At 37.3% G+C, this 24161-nt stretch overlaps 1 protein-coding gene and 1 long non-coding RNA gene across 4 annotated transcripts in view; one reads left to right on the top strand and one right to left on the bottom strand.

Annotated features, from left to right (window-relative positions):
- The window catches only part of LOC130435223 (latent-transforming growth factor beta-binding protein 4), a 53582-nt gene extending 30410 nt beyond the window's left edge, over positions 1 to 23172 (bottom strand). For 2 of the 3 annotated variants that reach the window (XM_056765655.1, XM_056765657.1), the window contains exons 1-5: positions 22841 to 23172; positions 18907 to 18977; positions 16679 to 16973; positions 11194 to 11396; positions 5038 to 5244 (exon numbers count right to left, since the gene is read on the bottom strand). In XM_056765655.1, the coding sequence (XP_056621633.1) occupies positions 5038 to 5244; positions 11194 to 11396; positions 16679 to 16973; positions 18907 to 18977; positions 22841 to 23049 (985 nt within the window). In that variant the 5' untranslated portion in view covers positions 23050 to 23172. Of the gene's footprint in view, positions 1 to 5037; positions 5245 to 8042; positions 8080 to 11193; positions 11397 to 16678; positions 16974 to 18906; positions 18978 to 22840 lie in introns of those variants that run through there. The other variant, XM_056765658.1, reaches the window with a different exon arrangement.
- LOC130435225 (uncharacterized) lies at positions 5176 to 10387 on the top strand. The gene is made up of 3 exons (XR_008908794.1): positions 5176 to 5306; positions 9517 to 9661; positions 10241 to 10387. It is a non-coding gene; the product is annotated as an uncharacterized LOC130435225 (long non-coding RNA).
- Positions 23173 to 24161: the final 989 nt, after the last annotated feature.

Below are 24161 nucleotides of genomic sequence, written 5' to 3'. Positions count from 1 at the left end.
CACCCACATATGCAGTAGCTGGACCAAGCTGAAAATAATTTCATCACAAACGGATGAAAAAAGCAGCACTTGCGTGCTTTACCTGGACAGAAAATAGACTTGCCTTAAGGGACAATAACGACTTAAATGTCATCTAAGGCCTTGTTCACATTTAACTTCTTTTTCGACAAGAAAAAGTTTGTCATTGGTTTGCTGCGAAAAAGTTCCAAAGGGCGTTTTTTTCAGAAAAGTGGAACTTTTTTCAACCACAGGACTGAAAACACGGTTAACTCCATAGGATTATAGTGTAAAACAGACGTTAGTAGCTTCAAAAAAGAAGTCAAGTGTGAACATGGCCTAATAAATCACATGGCTAAAAATACTGTACATTTTGTCTAGTTTGTATTTTACCTAAATCATTAGCCTATTAACTTTGTGGATTTAGTGTACTACACACAAACACACAAGACCATGCCTTGTATAAAATCGTAAAAATCGTAAAAAAACCTTCTGACCTCATGATCTGTATATCAGCTGGCCAAATTGTATTTTACCACAGACCGTTCCAGATGTAAATTGAGAAAGAAAGAGGGAGAGGGTGAGCAGGGCGTTGTTTGGATATGATATGGCAGAGGTTTGTAGTTCATAGATAAAGGAGGTGTGGTGTTCTTTATACCAGGACGATAGTTTACGAGTCAGCCCATCCATGTAAATATAAACAGCTGGTAGTATGCTTGCACTTCATAACGCTACAACTGAAAATTCCATTTAACCATTACCCTCTATTTTCTAGCTCTCTACCATCAATTTGTGAACTTTTAGACCATAGATACACAGTTGTTTTGAAACTATCGAGGGTTCAGATAAATATTGGCTTCATCTATGAAACAGGAAGCCTTTCAGTGATCGGAAAAATATGTAAATAAAATTCTTTTGAAATGAAGAAACACCAGGGATACTCTGCTTGACTGAAACAACAAAATTATAAAACCGTTGATAGGATACAAACGTGAAAAAAAAGAGATTTTTATTAGAGAGGATCCAAGCAGGGAAGATCGGTTACGTTCTCATTTACACTTCAAAACTTCATCCAGAGGAAGTCACTTTTACTAGCGTATTGGTTTCCAAAATGGCCGGAAACACGCCTACCAACATCCCTCGCTGCTGTCAGCTCTTTGGGAATTACCCACTTAAGTTCGGTCTCTATCTAAAGCTTAGAATTTCAGCTTTTGGGTTCATCTACTCTCAACAACAGCATTACATTTCTACAGCCCATAGAAAGCGTTAACAATCATGTTTCTTCTTATTAATAGCCTGCTACAGCGCCTCTGATAGACAACTTTAACTCATTCGCCGCCAGCCATTTTAAAAAAAAGTTGCCAGCCTACGCCAGCGTTTTTTTACATTTTCACCCAACTTTAATGGCTCACAGTAAATTTTCTGTAAAGAATATATGGACAAACAATGTCAAATGAAAGAACAGAGTGTCAGCTTTTAATCAAAATAATCTGTATTCTTTCTATGGAGAGTTACAGCACGGCAGCTGAACACTAAAGTAAGTAATACAAATTTACAGAAAATATCTATGAGCTGTCTCATTCATTTCAATGGCAGCGGCTGGTTCAGTATATAAGTACAAGAGGTCACTCTAGTATGTAAGTGCTGTCCTGCAAGAGCCATGAAAGTATACAAAGATAATGTAATTTACACACTGGAGTTAAAAAGTTTACCATGCAATATATCACCTATGCCCTTAAAATCCATTAATACATACGTTTATATACACTTCTGTCAAATGGACGCTGCACTAATAGGTTTTCACGGATCATCCACTCATTTGTAAATGCATACGGAATATGAGATGCACACGCATGCACACACTCTAACACAGATTGAGGAACGCCCCTGATATTCTCTGGCCCTGTGCCATCGTCCAGATGTTTTTTAGGCCCCTGAGGTCCACTGCAGGTAAATGAATTAACCCTGAGAGATATAACACATGTAAAGTGTGAGAAGTAATGGCTGCTTGATTGCTCTTCAGACAGGCACATTAATGATGCACACAGGAAGTGCATGTCTCCATTCCCTCTAGTTAAAGCGATTGAACGATTTTCATTTTGTTCATCCAGAACCTGCATGCTAGTGGTAACAAATCCTCCAACTCACACGACCATATAGGTTGTTTGTCACTTCCCTCAAATATAATCCATATGAGCTTTTCCGGAAGATCGAACATTCGTCTTAAAGGAATAGTTCAGCCAAAAACTACAACTTGCCGTTAATTTACTCACCCTCAGAACATCAGAGATGTAGGTGACATTTTTTTCTTGAGTAGAACCATAAAACAGATTGTTTGGTAAATCCGCAGTCAACTCTGCTTCATTTAATGGGAGTCTATGGGGTCCACCTGACTACGAGTTCCTAAAGCACATAAACAGTATGGCTAATATTTTTAAAATGATGTTCAAATTTATGAAAATATCGAGTGAGTCACTTCACGAAACGTTAACATGTCGCCAGGAGCCGCTTTTTGGAATTAAATGCTTTAGGAACTCTTAGACAGGTGGACCCCATAGACTCCCATTATATGAAGCAGAGAGGGCTGCGTATTCACCAAACAATCTTTTTCATGGTTCTATTCAAGAAAAAATGTCATCTACATCTCGGATGGAGTAAATAAACAGCAAATTGGAGTTTTTGGCTGAACTATCCCTTTAATGTTTTGTGGGATTTCTTTAGCGTGCTAATCAGAAATGCACATAACTCAATTGGTGGAGCATCACGTCAGCAATACAAAAAAGCAGGGAACACAAATCTCCATAACGGCAAAATAAATAAAAGAAAATTCAATTAAATATTGGAAAAGCAGTGGATGAGGGACCATTTGAAAAGTTCACGTTAAGTTCAAACAAACCCACATTTTGATTGGGAGCAGGCTTCAGATGTCATTTTATGACATCACACGTGATGCAATTCTAACATTTTTTATCTTTAAAATGTAATCATAAGTCATAATAAAGTCATTGCACAAACAACCTTTGGGGTACAGTAGCAATTAATGGGGTGGTATATTCATTTTTGGTTACATCATTTTACCCCTAAACACCTATTGTTAAATGTTTTGTTTTCCTAACATTATCTGTACATTAAAAAAGGTCTTTAGGGTTCAGATATGCACACCAAATTGAACTTTTAGAGACTGAAAGGTACAGTTTTGTACTTTATTTCTGACAGTGTGTTAGTACCATATGACAATATTTTAACAAATAAGGCTTGTGTTAATTAAACATAATTCATATAAAAATTTGTGGGAATGGAAGACAATATGTCATATGTTTTACCATGTAAAAACAAAGGAGGTATATAACTCCACTGGCATTGCCACTCATATCAATAAAAGTTGCTCAGTTTTGCCAGAACCGTCCCGAAATACATTATGAATACAACAAAATACTCTTAAGCCACTGGAAAATAACATCATAACAATGGTGATAGCCAGGTAACACCCCCAGGTCCTTCACTAGCAACTACCCTGAATTGGCATGTTGAAGTCCATTGCACATTTTTAAGAACTCCTCAAAAAAAAAAAAAAGTGCATTCAAATGCCTTTAGAAGACCAAAATGAAAACCAGCACTCTGGGCTCAACACTGAATGCCAGCAGGACCACAAAAACACTGAAGAAGATCCTAACTCCAGAATGCACTCGACAATAAGGGCAGTAGTTTAGGAGTCCAATACAATGTTTCAAAACATACCTGCTGCTACAGTATCTCAAAACTGGAAGCCAATGGCATTCCTTTGATTCCACAAACATGTGCACATCGTTTACCTCCTAACAGCTCAAGCCGAGCGCATGTGGGTGCCACACCGTTGGATAACGTGTATAAATCAACTCCTACTTTTATGAAGGGGAAGCATGTTTACTAGACTAAAGCACAAGTGATCATCCCTTTGTATAAAATTTGTTTACAAGTTCATTTCAGCGGCCCATAATGGGCTTGTCTTGATGGAGATTACAGGCGGCACTTGTAAAAATAGGTCACAATGTTTCTGGGTTGTCCGAGCCGATTTCCTCTTGGACAAGAAGCGAAGCTCGGAATAGAAACCAGGTCCCGAGTGCAAACCAGTGTCACTAGCCTAAGGATTTTATTTAATCCAAAAAAGACCAGAATAGACGGCACCATGGCGGTACGGGAACAGACACAAATGTATCACAACAAAAAAAGCCAACTTTAAGGCCAAGGAAAAAACAGTTCACCAAATGTTAAACAGTGACCCGTACAATATTATGAATAATATTCATGAGATAAACCTATAAGGTGTATCATTTTTAAAGGTTTGTCCCTCTCCAGTATTCTCATTGTTCATTTGCACCTAAACACCCGTATGTTGGTACCCTGGTTTTACCATAAAAGAAACAAAGGCAATATAGAAAGAACAACAAAACTTTTGATAAGCATCTCAACCCATATGCTCAGGTCATGACCTTCATCTCTCAAGACAAACGAAATTATCTAACAGAGGTCTGTTAAACATCAGTGAAGGCCAAACCCCTCACATTTGTTGTTCCTGAATAACACAGACGCAACAGATGTCTAAATACAAACACACTGCTCGTAAATACTTGAAGATAGATGTCTTACACACCTGCGGGTCTGTGCATGTGTGAGTGTGCCTCACATACTTTGGGAACCAATGTGTCTACAGGGGTGAGCTACAGTACACATGACAAAATTTCTCTTTAGGTTGTCCACATTGGTAAAACTATAAAAGAAGTAAATAATGCTTTGAGAAATGTTAATACACCCTTCTTAAGAGTGTATGACTTTCTTCTGCGGAACAAAAAGCAGATATTTTGAAGAGCGTTGGTAATCGAACAACATTGGTCAACATTGACTTCCATTGTATGGACACAAAACCACATTTCTCAAAATATCTTCTTTTGTGCTCAACAGAAGAAAGAGGCACAAATAGGATTTAATGAGGGTAAATAAATTATGAAAGAATTTTTGTTTTGGGCTATAGGAGTGTGTGTGTGTGTGTGTGTGTGTACTCACAAGCTCTAAAGCCAGATCCGGGTACCGGTTGTCGTCCCTGCTCACTGTTGTAGATAGTGGTGACATTTCCCTGCTCACAGTAGTTGGTGCAGCGTTCATGCGTGCAGCGCACTCTGCAGATGGTGGGGGTGAACATAACCTGGATCCGCTCCGCACCCCTGCGGATGACTCCGGGCGAATGTTGGCCGGATGACAGCTGAGCGTTGACTAAACAGATGCAGAGAGCAAAGCCAAAGCAAAGCAGCAGAGTCAGTCTATGAGCACGCATGGTGAGTCCCGTTTACAGACGCATCACACACATGCAGACACACACGCCGGCCACGTTCCTGAAAATTGAGGAGTAAATTGTCCCTTTTTTCTCAACGTCCTCCTCTGTCTGTTTTTCCCTGCGATATCCCAATTAGAAGAACAAAGACAGTGCACAGAATTATGGGTAATGTGTGCCACTCACACCTGTGAATGCATATACCGTGTGCAGCTTTGTAAGGGTGCGTATATGTTTAGAAGCGCAATAAAGTGAATAAAAGTGACTAATGCTGTCCGGATATCTAAAAGCTAACTCTTGCTGCGATCGAAACGCTCTGTGCAGTCGTGACTGTCTCCATCACCCGCTGGTGTTCACTGGTCCTCGATGCCCAATTCTATCTGCCCTGCGCTGACAAACACACTGACAGACTTCTCCATGCACTCGCTACATGAGGAAAAGTTTCTCTTTCGTACGAGGAGGAGAAACGAGAGTGGGCGGCGAACGAGAGGAGGAAAGAGAGAAAACTAGTGGGGGAGAGACTTTGAGTTTCTGGCATTGCACATGGGGTGAGGTCAGCGCTGTTTAAATGTGCGTGTGTGTGAGTACTGGGGGCTTGTAGATGAAGGGAGGGGGTATTTTTCTTTTGCTCTGCATTTTCAACACTGTAATTTGGCAAGATTTTACTATTCCCCTGCGGTGTCCTCCCAACATTAAAGGGATTGTTCACACACAAAGAAAATTGTGTCATTTACTCGCTCTCAGGTTGTTTCGAAGCCAGTAGAGAGAACGTCATTTTGAGCGGTGGAACACAAAATTTGATGTTTTGAAGAATATACTTGGTGCTTAGAAATGATAACCAGTATAAGGATACTACAATACAGTATTATGATTAAACAAAAGATTTGTAGTACCCGAAAGTCAAATTAATTTGTGGTTGATATTTTAATGGAAAAATTTGTTATTTTGTAGCTTGACAGCATCTGACACTATTAATATTCCACCTTTAGTCTTATACATAAGAGAGTATGTCATGGATTCGAAGCGACATGAGTAAATGACACATTTTTCATTGTTGGGTGAACTATTATCAAAATCATAAACCGACTATATACCAACATACAACAGATACGTATACAAACATATACAGATATTAAAAATGAACAAGATTTCAATTTTAACTCAAATATGTCTCAAAAAATTCATATCCATATTAATCTTATAGCTGCAGTTTTACTGAATGGATCGCTTTGTTATTCTTCTTACTTTTGAAAATATCCAAATGGTAATGTAGCATTTACTGTTGTATCATATGTTTTTATATTATTACTGTTCTTATAATGAAGTAAAAAAATTAATAAAACATCACAGAGCAACCCTGAGCAAAAAAAATCTTCCTTTGGAAGAACAGCGAACAATGGGTTAAACGGCTGAGAATTTGGTGATTTGACACAGTTTTTGAAATCTGGTACAAATGACCCTGTTTTCTGTCTGAGAGCCTCGAGGGGATCTCTGTTTTGGAGAAGAGCAAGTTTCTCCCCGACACCTGTAGTCCAGAACACTGACTGCGAGCAAGTCTATGCAGCTGGTGGAAGAAAGCCTTGTGGGACGATAAATTAATAATGCTACCGTAGGGAGGATCCAACCCCGCTCTCCCCACATGACCTCCTGCTGTAGTCTTTCAATGATATCTTCTAGAGATTTATCAAATAAATTTAATTTGCGATTCTGCTTATTGATTTTGATTCTCATCGATTCCCAGGTTGAAGTAAAACAGTTTGATGTGAAACTGGTAATGTAGCCTGCTTATTAACTGGTTTGCAAAAAAATATATACAGTATTTATGAGCACAGTTTTGTGTTTTACAAAGTGACCATGTTTTGTCCGATTTGTATTACCATAGTTTAAGAACAAATATCATGGTTAAACTGTAGTTATTATAATAAAACTATGGTACATTTATGGTTACTGTGCTTTACCACAAATACCATAGTTAAACTATGGTTACTACAATAAAATATGTTTCTATAAGGTATTACATTACATGGTGACAGGGTGAGAACATGCTGACAAAATTTTCATTTTTGGGTGAATTTGGAATTTAAAACCTAAGCAGAATTTAAATTTTAATTGTATATCATGTATCCGATTCCTAACCTTTCGATTCGGATTCCAGAATTGAAATAGATTTTTCGATTCCCACCCCATACCATGACTGCCGGATATTAAAGTATAATGCACAACTTTTGTTATAACTGGACAGTGACGTCAATCACTGTGAGAGTGCTTGTCAAAATGTGTCATGATGTCAGACTTAACATATTAATGAGGCAGATAAACGTGCCGTATCATGGCAACCAGTCCTGTTGTTTTAGGTACCACAAAATATTAATCATACTTTCAGCAAAACCCTTCACATGGTGTTGGGGTAGTTGTTACAGATGCTTAGATGGGATAGCACTGAAAAAGAAATCTGTAGTATTCTTGCATTTTTTTTCAGTACAAATACCTTCAATTCTTTAATTAAGAAACATTTACTTAAGAAGCCAAATTACTTATTATTTAAGTTTATGCTTATAACAAGCAAAATATCTGCCAATGGTGTATGAAAAATGCAATTGACCATCACTTCATCACAACCGCAAAGAAAATCAGTTGTCCATTCGGTTTAATATTATGTATAAAGTGTTTGCTATTGCTATTGACTTCAGACAAACAGACACTGAAAAAAACCTCATCACAAAATTCATCACAAGCTTACCTAAATCCACTGTCATCAACATCTCACACAAGCATTCACATTTGGCAACTCAAACTGGACGATAAAATCTTGATTGAGAGCTTAAGGGTCCCGCTATTGCGCAACACTCCTGACTCCGTCAATAAAGATCTACAGTAATGTCTTCATCAAGTCCAGCCACAGCTGTTTCACCGTGGCCAACTGCTCTTCATGTTATTTACACAGGGAAACCAGGGAAATGTTGCTATCATCGCACAAGTGTAAATATTTATGTGTGCCCTTCTGCACGTCATCGCTAAAAAAAGTCATTAATAAAAAAGGATTCCTCATCCACCAGAAAGTGGAGTGTCTATGTCACCCGTTGGAACCTCTCCCGACGTGGAAACTTGGACTCTACCTTTACAGTCTGCATTAGGTGGTGTATTTCGAGAGATTTGGTTTTTGGCAGGAGCCCTTTCATTATTCCACGTGAAGTGACATCTCTGGTTTCATTTTCCATTTCAAATCCGAAGGACATTGACAATCTGACAATGGAAGTATATACTGTAACTACTGTAGTGTTTAATGTTGCATGCCGGATAAGAAAGGTGAGCAGGGAAGCCCTGAGGTTACGTGTGTAACAGAGTTTTTTTTTACAAGTTGGCTCTTGATTAAAAGCTTAGGACTGATGAAGAAAGGACCTTCTGGGAATTATTTGAAGTTTGCTCTTCATTATGTAAAACTGCACTCCAATAAAGTAAAACTGTATATACCAGCTCAAAGAAACGAAAATATTTCACCGAGCCGAAACATCCTCTTAACAAAGTCATGGTTCTTTTTAAATTCCTTGAATTACCAAAAGATGCAATGACACGCAGTTCAGTGTCTCTAATCCCTAGACTTTCACTTATCAGCTCTAGATTATTATCCAAGGACTTCAAAACCATAAATCTGCAGATAAGCAACAGCAGACATGTGTCCTGTGTGTGTGTGTGTGTGTGTGTGTTAGTGAGTGAAAATGGGGTCAGACTCCCCACACTTCCTATCTGTAACCACAGAGGGCCATTCCAACACATTATGAGGTCATGGAGACACAGGGGTTCCCATTAACAAAACACCACATTCATCTCCTGAGTAATTACTGTACCAACACCTCTGGGCCAAAATAAACAATGGCAGGAATAAGGTACAATGGCGTATCAGGGATTGTCCAAATCCAAACTAGCCCGAATCTACAAACAGATAAAACTTATCGCTGCCTAAAAGTTTTCAAACCAGGAACCATGCCAAATTATTAAAACAAGATATACTGTAGCAAGTTCTGTTTATTTTGAAGCCATTGCTGCTTCTTGGAGGTTAACATGCTGACAGATTTTACTTTCGAATGTACAATTTGCTTTTATAAATACAGTCCTATTATAGAAAACTGTTTCATTCCATGCATCAGTTAACATATTATTAAGTCTGTCAAGTACCCATGGATTTTTATCATAAAGAAAGTTTTGCTTAATTTTAGGCCACAATATGGAATATTTGGACCTCTATATGGTGCACTTTCGAAACAACAACAAAAGGCGAAGCTAAATGACGTGGAATTATGGGACATGCCGTTTTCACCATCTAGAGGCGTATGGAGATCGCCCATCATGTTCACGGACGAGGTAATTAACTCATTTTATGTCATCGTAATGGATTAGTTTACAAGAAATGTGGAATGTAATGCTACTTTAGCCCGCGACGTGTTTAAAAAAGTCATACAGTCTTCTTTTAAAAATTAAATATGATTATTTTTATATTAATATAAGTTATATATATATATATATATATATATATACTTATAAGTAACGATACTGAATACAGCTTTTTGTGCGACATATATTGAATTTCATAGGGTAACTGCATTCATAACTATTCAAATAATCTGTGCATGAGTATTTAGTGTACAATAAAAATAAATAGCTTACCAGTCTATTAAAACACATGCGAGAGCGAAGTCACTGTCGAGGCCAAGTTGGTCGCTAAGGTCTCTCCATTTAGAAAAGGCCGATATTAATCCTTGTTTTATTTCTTCGTTTGTCCATAAGCCTGTTTGCCTCATCTGGCCTATGTTTTGGCCTACGTTTATACGTTTTTGGGTTTCCTTTACTCGGCAAAGAGTAATTGTGATCCATAATAACAGAACAAGAGATGCTTCGTCCCAGATGCTGTATAACCCCTTCCGCATTTGTGTGTTGCTGTAGTTTCTACAACCGGAAACTGAGGGTAGTGCAGAGCAGCGGATATCAAGTCACTGATATGCACCAAATACAAAGGAGACAAGGGACGGCCATTATTTTAAATAGGAATTTCTCTGGATTTGGACATTCTTGGGAACATTTGGGATAGTGTAATAACACAACTGCATGAAATATTTCACACTGTGCAAGTGAGTTTTGTATATTTCAAAACAAAATTATTCCATATTGTGGCTTCTCAATGACAACGTTTTGAACATTCTGTGCCTATTTACAGATATTATAGTTTTGTTTGTAGTTATATTCATATTTTAAATTAGATTTTATATTCATTTTAGTTACATATTTAGCAATTTTGTTTCATTGTTATTTGTTTTATTTTTTTATGTTGCTATGAGAGTTTTTGTATTTTTAGTTTTTGTTTGTTATTATAATTTTAGTGCCTTAAACTAATTTGAGTTTCTGAGGCAACATTTCAATTTTCCGTTTAGTTTGTTAAGTTTTTCCAATCATTTTTAGGCCAATATTTGATTAGATTTCAATAAACAGAAACTAAAATCAACAGATAAACAATAATGAATACAAACAGAAACTATACAAACTAAAAAAAAGGGATGATATTTATTGATATAAAGTACAGCATGATGATATAACTGTGAATACCACAGTTCAAATCTGTTTATGGAGAGTTGTATGAGAAATATTTTAGTTCATAACAACACTTTTGTATTTTGGCAAACCTGAGCACAGTTTGAGACTTTGCTCTCTTCTAAATATCTAGAGGAGTCACATGACAGATTACTGGATAATAACTTCAGTAGAAATTTTTGGAAAGCATAAAACAAGCCTTTCTTTAATCTCAGAGCTGTCTAGATATAACTGAGATATTAAGAACTATCACTAAAGGTGTCTGTTTTGCATAAAAGACATTAACATTGGTATAGCTGGTATAGACTGACCTGCTGTGATGATGAGGGTGTACTGGCCCCGTTGTGTGTGGAAGGTCTTTGTGCTGGAGACTGTTGTGACTTGGGTAGAAGTGGAGGACTGTAGTTTACTTCGCTCTGATTCAATGTATTTTAGTATAAGTCCTGTGATCTTCTCCCCAGCAGTTTTACTGGTCAGAGCTTTCTTCAGTACGGCTGACTGAGCCTCCTCTAACCTGAGACACAGGGAACCTACATTGAAACGAGTACTCTTTGAAGAGTAATATCTCCATAACCAATAAGACGCATACACTATTACGTTGTATATAGTACAGTAAAATAGTAGTATACATATATACAGTACAAGGATAATGTAATATTAATATGAAGAGTTTCGTTCCAAAATGAGTCTTGAGAATTTTTTTTAATCATGTTTTTTATTATGTTATCGTGTTTTTATGTGTTAGTAATTTGTATTGTTTGAGTTAATATAATGGCTTAAATACAGTATTTTTTAAACAGAGTAATCTCATTTTGGAACCTAGCTCTACATATATAGTATATAATACTTTCATGTATTTTATAAAGATATATGTGTATTTCAGTGAATGACAACTCTGATGTAAGGTATACAATATAAATAATATATGTCTTGTATTCTGATTCATAATAAAGACGTACATTCAAAACAGAGCCCAACATGATTCCTGACATTTGTTACACTTAAAAGCCATCTAAAATGTCTGCTTTGAATTCAAATAGCGCATGGTTTAACAGTCCATTAAAATTATTAAAAGAACTCTGGCTAATAATAAAAGAAAGCAGCAGAGACCAACTTTCTTCTCACATGGCAGCGGTTTCCTGAACAACTGCATGTCCAAGCTGAACCAAATGTTGCGAGGCCGCTCCAAACCTTGCGGCCTGACTCAAAGTAAACATGACGGAGGTTTAGTGAAATATGACAGGGAATGGCTTGACATTACAGATGACATCATGTTTGAATATTTATACAGATATTTTAAAGCGCACAGGCACACATTATGTTTCTTATTGCCAAGTAAAAGAAACAGGTTGGTACTATGGCTGACTAAAACATCATTAAAACAGCTCATTTTCCTGAACACAGACTTTAAAGACATGCTGGTGAGAGTCCTTAGCAAAACAGATCATATGGACATTCCTATTTACACACACATGTGTAACACATGCACGTAATTAATGTAAACATACCAGATATCCACCTGGGATGATTTGAGCAAGGTCCTATTCACTGAAAAGCATGAAATACGACAAGTGGGCAGATCCTAATACACAGCCTTGAGGATTAACAACATTTGCTTGAAGCTCTAAATAAAATGAAACATTTTCACATCTACTGTAGATCATGGAACTGACTGTTGTGCTCCCTAAAGTGACCAGAAAACTGTTTTCGCAGATGAACTTCTTTTTTTTTTAAACTTCCTCAAGAACATATATACTGTACAATTCTTCCAAGTGCAATATTCATTTTGGATTGTAAACCCAAATCCATTTCTGTCTGTGTACACCAAAACTCTATTTCTTATTTTATGCTTTTGAGAAAATCCCCTAAACACTTTCTATGGTCAGGGACATTTTGTGTAAACATCTCTGTACTGAGTCACCTTTCTGAGAGATAAGCCGTGAAAATAACAGCAGAACTTTGTTGTTTTTGCAGTTGTTTACACCCTCTGGGGTCGGTTCCCAGGCATGGTGCAATGCAAAACCAGAGAACTTATCGTACAATTTTGTTAATACATTGAATGTGATATCAAAAAAGCTCTTGAAATCTCAGGAAATCCTAGCCTGTCAGCACAGGGCAAGCACCATTGGCCCATCAGGTACAGCAGATGAAGCGGACCCTTAAATGGAGCTTTTCAATAGTCTATTGTGAGCAAGCTGTTTCCACAGGACCAGGCCCTTCCTTCCCAAGCTTAATATCAGACTATCTTGCTCAACAGTCTGACATCATGGCATAGTCCAAGTGGGTCTAAACTACCTCAGAACAGGCAATAAAGCTCTGAAACTAAAACCCAAACTATAAAAATATATTTGTTGTAGTTTATATATATATATAGAGCGAATATAAAAAATGGTTTTCATTATACCATATCAGACAGAGATTTTGCAGCTGGGCAATTCCGTGAAAATGTCAACCTTACCACGAAAAAAGTATGTTTTTACCAGCGGTTTTCACTATGGTAACAGCACAGATTTTAACATTTGGTGGTTGTAATACCCATGTGAGATCTCTCTTCAAATTTGTAAAGTATTTGTTTTATTTTCAGTGCATGATTTTTCATAGTCAGGTAAGTGCCATTTTCAGGATTGTCAAATCCATAACGCTACATATTCCTCATAAATGGACACATGAAATTGTATAAAAATTAACAATTTCATGTTCTATAAAGAGGCATCCCTTCTCCATTCATTGGGTATTATTGCTTCAGGATTGTGCATTTTACTTTACAGAAATCCTACAAAGTTTATCATCTCCCAAAAACCGCATTCTTTTTTATTATTCGTTTATTTCCCCTTTTTTTAAATAGATTTTCTTTTCATTGACTGAATTTTTTGATGTTTAGACTCTATTGACAAGGGTTCAGTAAAATATAAACAGATGGTCAATATAATTGTAACAAATTCAATCTCTGAGCATTTTAACTCACATCCATAGCGCAAAATGTCACGTCCATAACGCTGGAATTGCTCAGCTTATTTGAGTGTATTTATGAGGTACAACTCATGGGTGTAACGTCTGAGTTTTACTTTTTCAGACCGTCAATATAAATCCGAACCACATGCAAATAAAATTCATCATCACTAGGTTGAAGACAAAGCGGTAAACTAGTCATTCCTGTTTGGCATTGATGAGTTCCTTTTAAAAAACACATCTGAATCTCTGCTCCAAAATCCATCTGGACGACCATGAACCATGACTGCCAAGCCCAATACCCTTTATATCTTCATTTCTATCTTGTTTTGAGAGAGAGTAGATACGTTCCATCTTGGATATCAAAGCTCAGATCAGAGACTTCGAAAAGACAAGACTTTTTGACTTTAAGATATTCATTGCCCCATCAATCTGAGATCAGATGAGGTGTGGCTCTACAAACATAATACTTTTCTTTGAAATCTTTAAAGAGAGATCATCTTTTGTTCTTTTGCATCTAAACGCGATACAAAAAACGCTCATAAATCAGCATCTGCTTATTGGAGGTGCCAATCACAATAAATATGTCAGTTCAGCAGTGCCAGTGAGCGGTCCTTCTTCTTGCTCAGATTATCCTGGTGAGTTATCCATTATCAATTAGTTTGATAGCTCAAGTTTTTGGATCAGGGTGGGAGAGCAGGCTACAATACTGTATGTGAAGATAACGGTTACTTAAGGTTTCAGACTGCAAAAAAAAAGAGAATCAACATCATTGGGGTTTGTTACATTAGTTGTTACAATGATGCATATTTTTACAGTAGTGTACATGTTAAATAGAATTGAAATCCCAAATATAAACATAAAATTCCTTTATGGAGTGTTTTTCATTAAAGTCGATTTTCAAAGTTACTTGAACAACGGAGGACAAACACACTTTAGTTGCCTCTTTTCAGGGATGTAGACTATGTGCAAGCGCTGTGCTGCCGCTTACTGGCAGATGGATACAGTAGTGAGGGAATTTACAGTAGATCATGTGAATCTGGAGTTTAAGAGTGCCCCCTACGGACAAGTTCTAGTAACAACAATTCTTTTTTGAAAAACATTTAGTGAACACTTTGCAATAAGGTTGTATTCGTTAACGTTAGTTAATGCAATAGCTAACTTGAACTAGCAACGAACAATACTTCTACAGCATTTATTCACCTTAGTTCATGTCAATTTCGCATGTTAAATTTTTTACCAACGGTTAATACACAAAGAACTAACATAAACAACTTTATTGATAATAACTAACATGAACAAGCATTAATAAATGCTAAAAACTATATTGCTCATTGTTGGTTAAAGGGACAGTTCGTCCAAAAATGAGAATTCTGTCATCATTTACTCACCCTTGAGTTGTTCCAAATCTGAATAAATTTCTTTGCTCTGATGAACACAAAGATGTTTGAAAGAATGCTTGTAAACAAACAATTGACAACTATAGTAGGAAAAATGTCAATGGTAGTCAAAATTGGCCAAGAACTGTTTGCTTTTTCCTACATTCTTCGAAATATCTTCTTTGGTGTTTAACAGACCATAGACATTTATAAAGCATTTTTTCCTACTATGGTCCTCAACGGTGACTAATAACTGTTTGGTGACAAGCATTCTTCCCAATATCTGTCTTCTGTGCTCAAAGAAATGTACACAGATTTGGAACAACTTGGTGAACCGCTCCTTTGATGTTAGTTAAAGCATTTACAAATGTTAACAAACACAACCTCATTGTAAAGTGTTACCAACATTTGTGTTGGTTTTACCAAGATGTATCAGAGCAAAACAATGCAAGGTCTGGACACCACAGCTCCATGTGTGGGTTTTGGAGAGTAAAACAGGCATCAGAGTAAAATAGTCATATGGGTTTCATCAGCAGGACTGTCACTGATCAAATGTGACATTTTAAAGCTAACAAGAAAAAATTCAATAAGACAACTGTTTACTTTCACCCTCACATCCCTAACTGATATGATCTCACTTTAACGTGTCTCCTAACATAAACGGGGTGTGTATGTCATAGAGTAAAGGTCAAAGCACTGGTTTTAGTGTCTAGGATTGTTCAAAACAACTGCCATACTCACACTGTTCATACCCGTACTTCTTACTAACATAATGATACTTTTTTGCAGCACAAAGCATGTATCACCTGAGCCTGCCATTCCAAGTATGCATGGACTAATACTTTTGCAACTGAATGCAAAGTACACAAGTACATAAAAAAATAATTATCACGAAGAACACGGTTTTCCATATTTTATTCCAATAGTATCCATTCCAATGTGATCTATCATTTCCAGTGTGATAAATGAACAATCAGCTGCAATTCACTTGTTAAGTTGTGACGTAAGGAATACTGTTTCCGGGTCCAAGCCTCACTCATTTCAATGGAGGATATCATTTAATCAGCCATTTATGAGCTAGTTATTTCAGCGAAACGTTTATAAACTCACAAAGTACACTGCAGTCTCCTGTCCAGACTCACAGAATCTCAGACGTCAATATTTGAATAATTTGTACAAATGAGACGCAGTGCGGCCATTTGTGATTAGGTTATGGAGATAAAGGATGTGATCTGTTTCTTTTCTGGCTGTTTTATAGCACGCCATGAGTGTATAATAGCATTCTCTTGATATTTTCCGACGGCATCTGACAGAGAGTTTGAATTAATTTGACTCTAAATTGGCTTAATAGTTTATTTTAAGGCGATAACAAGTGCCATTCTCTGAATTTGTGACGTTTAACATTTCTTGGAACTGTTTTGCATCCTACTTTAAAAAATATATTGCATGCAGTTATAAGTTCACTTACTTGAGCGGTTGCCACTGTAACGAATACGACTTCCAGACATCTGGGTTGGCACCTCTTGGAGCTCGGTCCGAGTCAAACATGGAGACATTCTGGTGGGCGGTGGTGAAGACTGCAGTGACTGCTGGTGTGGCAGTAGTTGAGGGTACGGTGGGACCAAGCTGTGCTTCAAACAAGGAGCTTGGAGTTGAGGAAACATTAGTGTGCTCACAGCGATGACCGTGAAAACCAGGACGACACTGACAGATGTTCGGCCGACGACAAATCGCTTTATTATGGCATCGGGGATGACATCTTGCTAGTGAGACAGTGACAAACAGAACATGTTTATTGTATTTTTTCAAACATTGCAAGTAACACGTTCTTTTAATGCTTTCACAACTTGTAAAACGGAGCATTACAGCCACTACAGCCCTTTCAGAAACTCCTAAATTGGACAAATGGGCATAGCGCTAAATTTTACAGGTCTCAGGACAAAACGTTTTGGGCATGCCCCCCTCATTTGGTGCAAAGAGGTAGGCTATACCCCTTAACCACAGGATCTGGGGCAGTTTTTCTGGTTGCTCTCCCATGATAACAAACAATGAACGGAGTATAAATTGCACTGGCCCTTTAAAGGCACCTGGGTCAAGGGGTTAGTTATAAGAGTGTAAATCTATCTAAATAAGGATTACCAAGGTGTGGATTATGATGAGAAATCTGAGGTACCGGATTAGTTTATGGTCGAGAGCTCAGGCTGTTGAAAGCTGCCTTAACCTGGTATTGGCCTGGTATAGTTTTGGCCTACTTAAGAGGAATGTTATAATGTTCAGACTCCTATGTTGTTTACACACGCACAAAGTATGTTTTTGCGGCAGAAACTCAAAAGAATCTCTTTAAATGCAAATCCTTAATGCTCCACACAAGCCTTATAAAAATATATCAATAAAAAGGGAATAAACAAAGAATGAATTGTGAACAAATAACGACAATAACAGCTGAACACTGAAACAAAGATCTCTGTGTACAGTAAAATTTAATCAAAACCAGATTTACATGTGTGCACTTATGACCATTTACTTAAGAATCACTTGAGGCAATGCAAGGCTTTTTGATAAAACATCTCGCTGTCGTATAATAGAAACGGTCCCCATCCACAGTAACATGGACGTAATGCATGATTGCACTCATAAACATTATCGCTGTCTATTAAAGGGAAAGTTCACCAAAAAGGAAATTCTGTCATCCTTTACTCACCCTCTTGCCATTTCAAACCTGTATGACTTTCTTTCTTACAAAGAACACAAAAGAAGATATTTTGAAGAATGTTGGCACCGAACAACGGTACACATTGACTTCGAATTTACAGACACAAAACCAATACCACCATTGTTTAGTTACCAAATCCTTTAAAATATCTTCTTTTGTCTTCTGATGATGATGACTGAATTTTCATATTTGGGTGAACTATGCCTTTAAGTCAATACAAGGCTGTATCAGATTGGATCTGACCTACATCTAACACTTGTAACCAATTCTACACAATAAGTTTCACAATTTCTAAAGCTCATTAGAGTAAAGCTCATTGCACATTGAGTCCCAAATGTCAGTCCCAAATTTTAGCATGTTAAAAAACTAATCTACACACTGCCTCCAATATTTTCGTCCCTCATGAAAAAATTCGGACCGGGTTCGATTTTCTGTGTTTTACGCATCTGTCAAGCATTCTGAGTGGCCTTTTATAACAATTTAGAGACACCTTACAAACGAGAGCCAAATACGAAAAAACGCATACGAAAATTTCAGACTGTATGTGCAAATAGTGTTGTGAGGGTTACAGAGTCAACTGAGTAGCAAAGTTAAACTCATTTCATACAGTCTGTGTGTTTTTGTCCATTTACACACATACAAGATCCAATTTGTGACAGATTCTGTACAAAAGAAACCCTACATGTATGTCATCTTAAAAAGCATTGAAAACTTCCACCACAAGGTTTGGTTTTATACTTCATCCATCCTGTTTAAATGAAAGCTCATTGGCTTTGCACATCATCCCCCTTCTGTTTATGAATGAAGTTGTTACAACAGCCAGCTGTGTTGACACTCCTGTTCATCTGCACATTTTACAAGTGAGACAAAATAAACGGAGTTGAGCAAAATACTGGCATCTATATATAAATGTGTGTCTTTGTAACAACATGAAGTGTATAACCTCATCAGAATTGGAACCAAAAGCCTGAAAATCTACTCACGTTTGGTGCATTGTCCGGTCTTGGGGTTGATTAGCCATGAAAGGCAACACCTGGTGCCACAAACGTTGGGTCTGCAAAAAGATCAATGGTGTCAGAGAGAGATCAAAGGTGATGTGGTGATTGTATGATTTGAAAAAGCATAAGCACAAACTAAACAATTCGTAATTTTTCCACGCACTGTGTACAGTTGAGAAAAACGTCGCTGATTATTTCACCGTTTATTTCAGACATCGCAAATTCAATCTGTCGGGCATAATCGCGATTTAAACACCTCTGAAAGAGCAGCTTTAAAAGACTTACAATCCGTGGCCCCGGGCCCCTTAAGATGCATTGACTGGGTGAATAGCCTTGAGTTTAAGCTGACCCTTCACCCTGTGTTTTATTCTGCTTGGACAAATAGCGGCGTTGAATAAAAACGAGAGGGGGTGTGAGTTTGTTATGGACGCCCCTCTTGTTGGGCCTCTGTCCCTGCGGCCAGGCACATGGGAAATATTGCGTTTCCCAGAGCAGCGTAGGCAAAGGCACTTTTCAGACGGGTAAACTTTACTGGATTAGAAGTTTTCTTAAGATGCCCGACAGCATCTATTTGTCTAGTGGCTTTGGGACGTAAAGACACACTAGCACAACCCCACAATTGGTTTTAAACACTGTGACCGGCATGCATAACTCAAATCACCTAACCCTTCTACGGCACTGAGAGGGATTTGCTGATTAGTTACAGTTTTGTGCTTTTATTGTCTGGCTTCAGAAGGGACATAACTGGAGCTGTATATGAGGAAGAGAGATGTGTGATCTGTGTCCAGCACAAGCTGATTGAGACTGAAGAGGTATTGGCGATCGGAGGCAAGATTGGCCAATGGATGTATTCCGCTAGACAGTTTTCCTGAACTTGTTTTACAGCTGCGACAGATTGGATTCGACTCATGATCGTTACATCAAATCAAAGGAATAAAGTCCCATTTTTTATTTGCATGTTATCATTTGCATTTCCGTCACAAATTTCTATATTACTTTTGCAGAAGCATCGATATCGCAAAACAGAGATATATCCTGACAGTAAACCTTAACTTTAATCGATGTATAGGTAGATGTATTTATAATCTTGTTAATATTTTTAGACCATAATATTTATAGTCATTGTAAACACGTTAAATAGTGAAATGGTGTTAAATCATAAAAAGTGATGTCAAGACCGCCCGTGACCATGTGCTTAATTTGAGGCACTAAAATGATGAACTAAAAATAAATAAAAGCTGTCTTTCTATAGTTTATATTTGTATATGTAACTAAACGAAAACTATATAAATAAAACTATAAGAAAACATTTATAAACCAATATGAAAAATTAACACGACAGTAGTTGAAGGACAGGAGCATACAACAAAATTGCTAGAATATTAACAAAACATTTACATAAAAATGAAAAAAAAATGTTTTAAGTCCATGGTGTCAATTTTAGTGGCAACTAGCGGTGAGGTTGAGAATTGCAACCAACGGCTCACTAAGCCCCTCCCTTTCGAAGCACTTAAGCAACTCTCAGAGGACAAAGATGTTAAATGTGTTACTAACATATACACACATAATGCTGTATGGATATAATTGTACTTTAAAATAAACATCATTGATTGTTTTTTACTAAGTATTGGTTATAAGCATTAGTTTCCATAAATATGTCAATAAGTATTAGTTTTCCATTCATTATAGTGCAGACTACAGAAACATATGCTTCTTTTCTTCCTCAAACTGAAACTGTCTCACGTCTCTGACTGTAACACTGAGTGCCTTTACACCAGCCTATCTTTCTGATCACATAAATAAAGGCCTTGACCCTTCACTATTAGACCCAAATAGGGAAATGCCTGCACTGACAGAATGGAAATATAGCGTCGGATTTTATACCCAGTTTGGGTTTTAATGCGGACTCAACACCTAAACGATACATTCCAAATCAGACCTGAGCAATGTTTACAGTGCTGAGAGGGGAGGGACCTTCCTCACATCCCATTAAAGCAAGACTCCATAGTGATCAAACATGTCTGTGCTTATTCACGTCACGTAGTAACCTTTACACAACAGACACACTGCAGTACTTAAAGGGATAGTTTAACCAAAAAGTCAACATTTTGTCATCATTTACTAACCCTCAAGTTGTTCCAAACTGTAAAACATCTTTGTTCTGTTGAAGAATGTTGGAAACTAAACAGCTCTTGGGTACCATTAACTACCATATTAGTACTTTCCCTATATGGAAGTCTAGTGTTTGGTTGCAAACATTCTTCTAAATATCTTTCTTTGTGGTAAGCAGAACAACAAAATTTACACAGACTTGAGGGTGAGTGAATGATGACAGAACTTTCTTTTTTTTCTATTTATTGCTCTACCTAAAATCGAGCTGTTTCTGTATCTCTCGACCTACAGGCAACTTTTTGTTCTCCATGTGTGAGCTGACTGCAGATAAAGAAGGCAATGTTTCTAATGCATTAAACACAATGGAGCAATAAACAAGTCTTTACATCTTTCCCAAAGCAAAACAAGCACGAGCACCTCAAACAAAGACAGTATAATAAAAATGTTAAAAGTTTTAAACTACTTTTAAAAAAAACACTGGAATGAACCAGTGGTGCATTCCAAAAGCGAGAGAAAAATACAACATTCATTGTTTTCTCCTTGGCCCCAAATTTTTTCCTCAGCACCCCATAACAGAGGTCCAAAGAGAGGCTTCTATAAAACTTTGACTGCAGTCATGGGGGTCAAACATGTGCGTTGACTGCTGGATTATCACAAAGCTCCCATTTGCTTGCCATCACCATGAATAAGGAATGAAAGTGTTTCTGTCCCCCTTTAAAGTTTCAGAGGTGTCAAAGACGCCGTTGATGGGATCTGAATGGGAGCCCGTTCTTAAAACTTGCCTTTCGTGCTCTGAACTCCTGAACCTGCATTTGGCCTGTTCGCATTACTAAAGTCCACAACAACACCTCCCTCTCCTTCCACAGCTTGTGAAAACGCTACCATATCCTTCCTCCCTGCCACCAAAGAACGTTTGGCCACAGTCAACGTCCTTGGATGACCTGTAGGCACAATGACGTCCAGGGTAGGTGGGACTGCTTCAGAGGAGCAGTGGTGCATCCATGGTGAACGTTTGCGGAGATTTTTGCATTTTAGCTCAATATGAATGCAAAAAGAGAAAGTAATTTCCTGCATTGTAATGGCTTAAAAAGACCAGTCGCTGTGTCTCAGCTTTTGCAGGATAATAAGTAATTCCTCTCATGCATGAAGGATCAACACTTCCAGTGAAAGCTTTGGGTGAAAGTCCACTGTGAAGATATAGTATAAGGTCGGTTTTCATGGTGTTGTGATAATTCTTTAAATAACGGTGGGGTGTCTGGTTAAAGTTAAGTGAGGAGCTGTCTTGTGGGATCTATAAATGTCTTTTAAATGTAGAACAGATACACTAGAGACAAAAGTTTAGACATCAAGTCAAAACAAGGATTGGATGTTCAGTTAAAAGCATGACATGCCTCCTTTACAAGAAGCTCTCCTTCATAGTCAAAACATTTTTAAGGGATGTACACAACCTATTTTGACAGTATACATACGGCACTTCCTGTGTTTAAACCTTTTTTAAATATCTTTGTTGTTTTCTCTTTTTCAATGTTTTTCTACTGTTTACTTCTACATATTTTTGTTTTGCATCTGGACTGCATGTCAACTTTGACATTGCAGTACTGTTATTATTGGCTCTTGATTTTCTTTTATATAACTTGATAATAACAATAACAAAGGTTTCTTAAAAAATGATTAAATGTTAAGTGCACAATCATTGAATGAATTCGCTTGTTTTGGAATCAAAAACAATACTAAAATATGGTAAATATCTAATTTATTGTAGACTATTATGTAAATGACTGTAGATGACTTCAAAGAACGCACTTACCCTTTTAAATCAATTTGTATTCGTGTAGTGTTGGTCTGAGGTCTTTGTCTCTGTGCTTTGCTCCGGGTTTGCGCAGAATTGATGTTATTATGACCGATGTGATGTGATGATGACTGATCATTGACTGATGAGTTTGCGATCGCGAGTGAAATTAAAGCTATAAATAGACTTGCAGTTATGCAGAAAGACATTCTCTTATGTTCTGACATCGCTGTTCCGAAAGTGGGACTTTTCCGTTGATTACTTTCGATGTGTTGTTCTGAGATTGAAAGACATAATCACTCTTGCATCAATGTAACTGGTTCCTCATTCATTGTAACGGTGTCCTCTCTCCATCTCTGCCCTGGCGTTCATCCCCAGACTCTATGAGTGACATGAATGAAAGAGGTCCAAAAAACTTTCAGCCAATCAGAATGATTTCTGTCTCGTATGCAGGAGACAGCCAATCAGAGCCAAATTTTTTTCGAAGGAGGAGCTCCAATATTTCCCCTTATCAAAATAAAACCCATTATTAAAACACGTTGTTTTTGTAGTTAACTAATCATATACAAAATGTACGTGTAAGGTACGTCAAGGTGATAAATAATAATAATACAATTAATTTATTTAAATAAAACAAAATTGTCAAAATGAATGTTGTAATTTACATTAAAAAACATTTTATTGTAATTTTATTATCAAAGTGTTGAACAAATCTAAAAGAAAATACAACATCGTTTTCACAAGCCTATCATTATTTAAGTATCCAAGGTTCACATTTCTTCTCAAGTTGAAATCGGCATACAAACTAAGAAACTTGAATATAGCCATAACCTTATTCTACCACAGCTCTGCATTTTAACACTGCAATAAAATACATATAAAACACAAAAAATCAAACGACAAGTGCATCCTACAGTTTGGAAATGCATTTTTCTAGGCTGCTCAGCCAAACAACCGTGTGCCTTATCCTTTAAGAAAGTCCAGATGTCTGAAGGTTGATGGTTGGGTGTCTGGTCAAAAGTAATGAACTTATCTTTACACTGGGGTGTAAATGTACACAAACACCACCACTAGAAGATTGAGGATGATGGCAGAGACCCCAATAAGGAAGAATATCCTCTCTCCACAGTCCTTGCTGTCATCGTCTTCTGTGGCCACTGGACCTTCCTCACCAGGGACCGATGCTACGACTTCCGTAGGCTGTTCCTGTGACAGAGGAGAGGTAGAACTTATACTTTGAAGTAAACCATACTTATTAAACCATAGATGCAGAAAATGACACTTTATTTAAAATAAAATGTGAATAGCATTCGAGATGGAAAGATGGAAAGCAACTACA

This window comes from Triplophysa dalaica, chromosome 14 (assembly GCF_015846415.1).
Source record: "Triplophysa dalaica isolate WHDGS20190420 chromosome 14, ASM1584641v1, whole genome shotgun sequence".
In the NCBI taxonomy this organism is placed as follows: Eukaryota; Metazoa; Chordata; class Actinopteri; order Cypriniformes; family Nemacheilidae; genus Triplophysa; species Triplophysa dalaica.
This window is presented reverse-complemented; position numbering and strand designations above follow the sequence as displayed.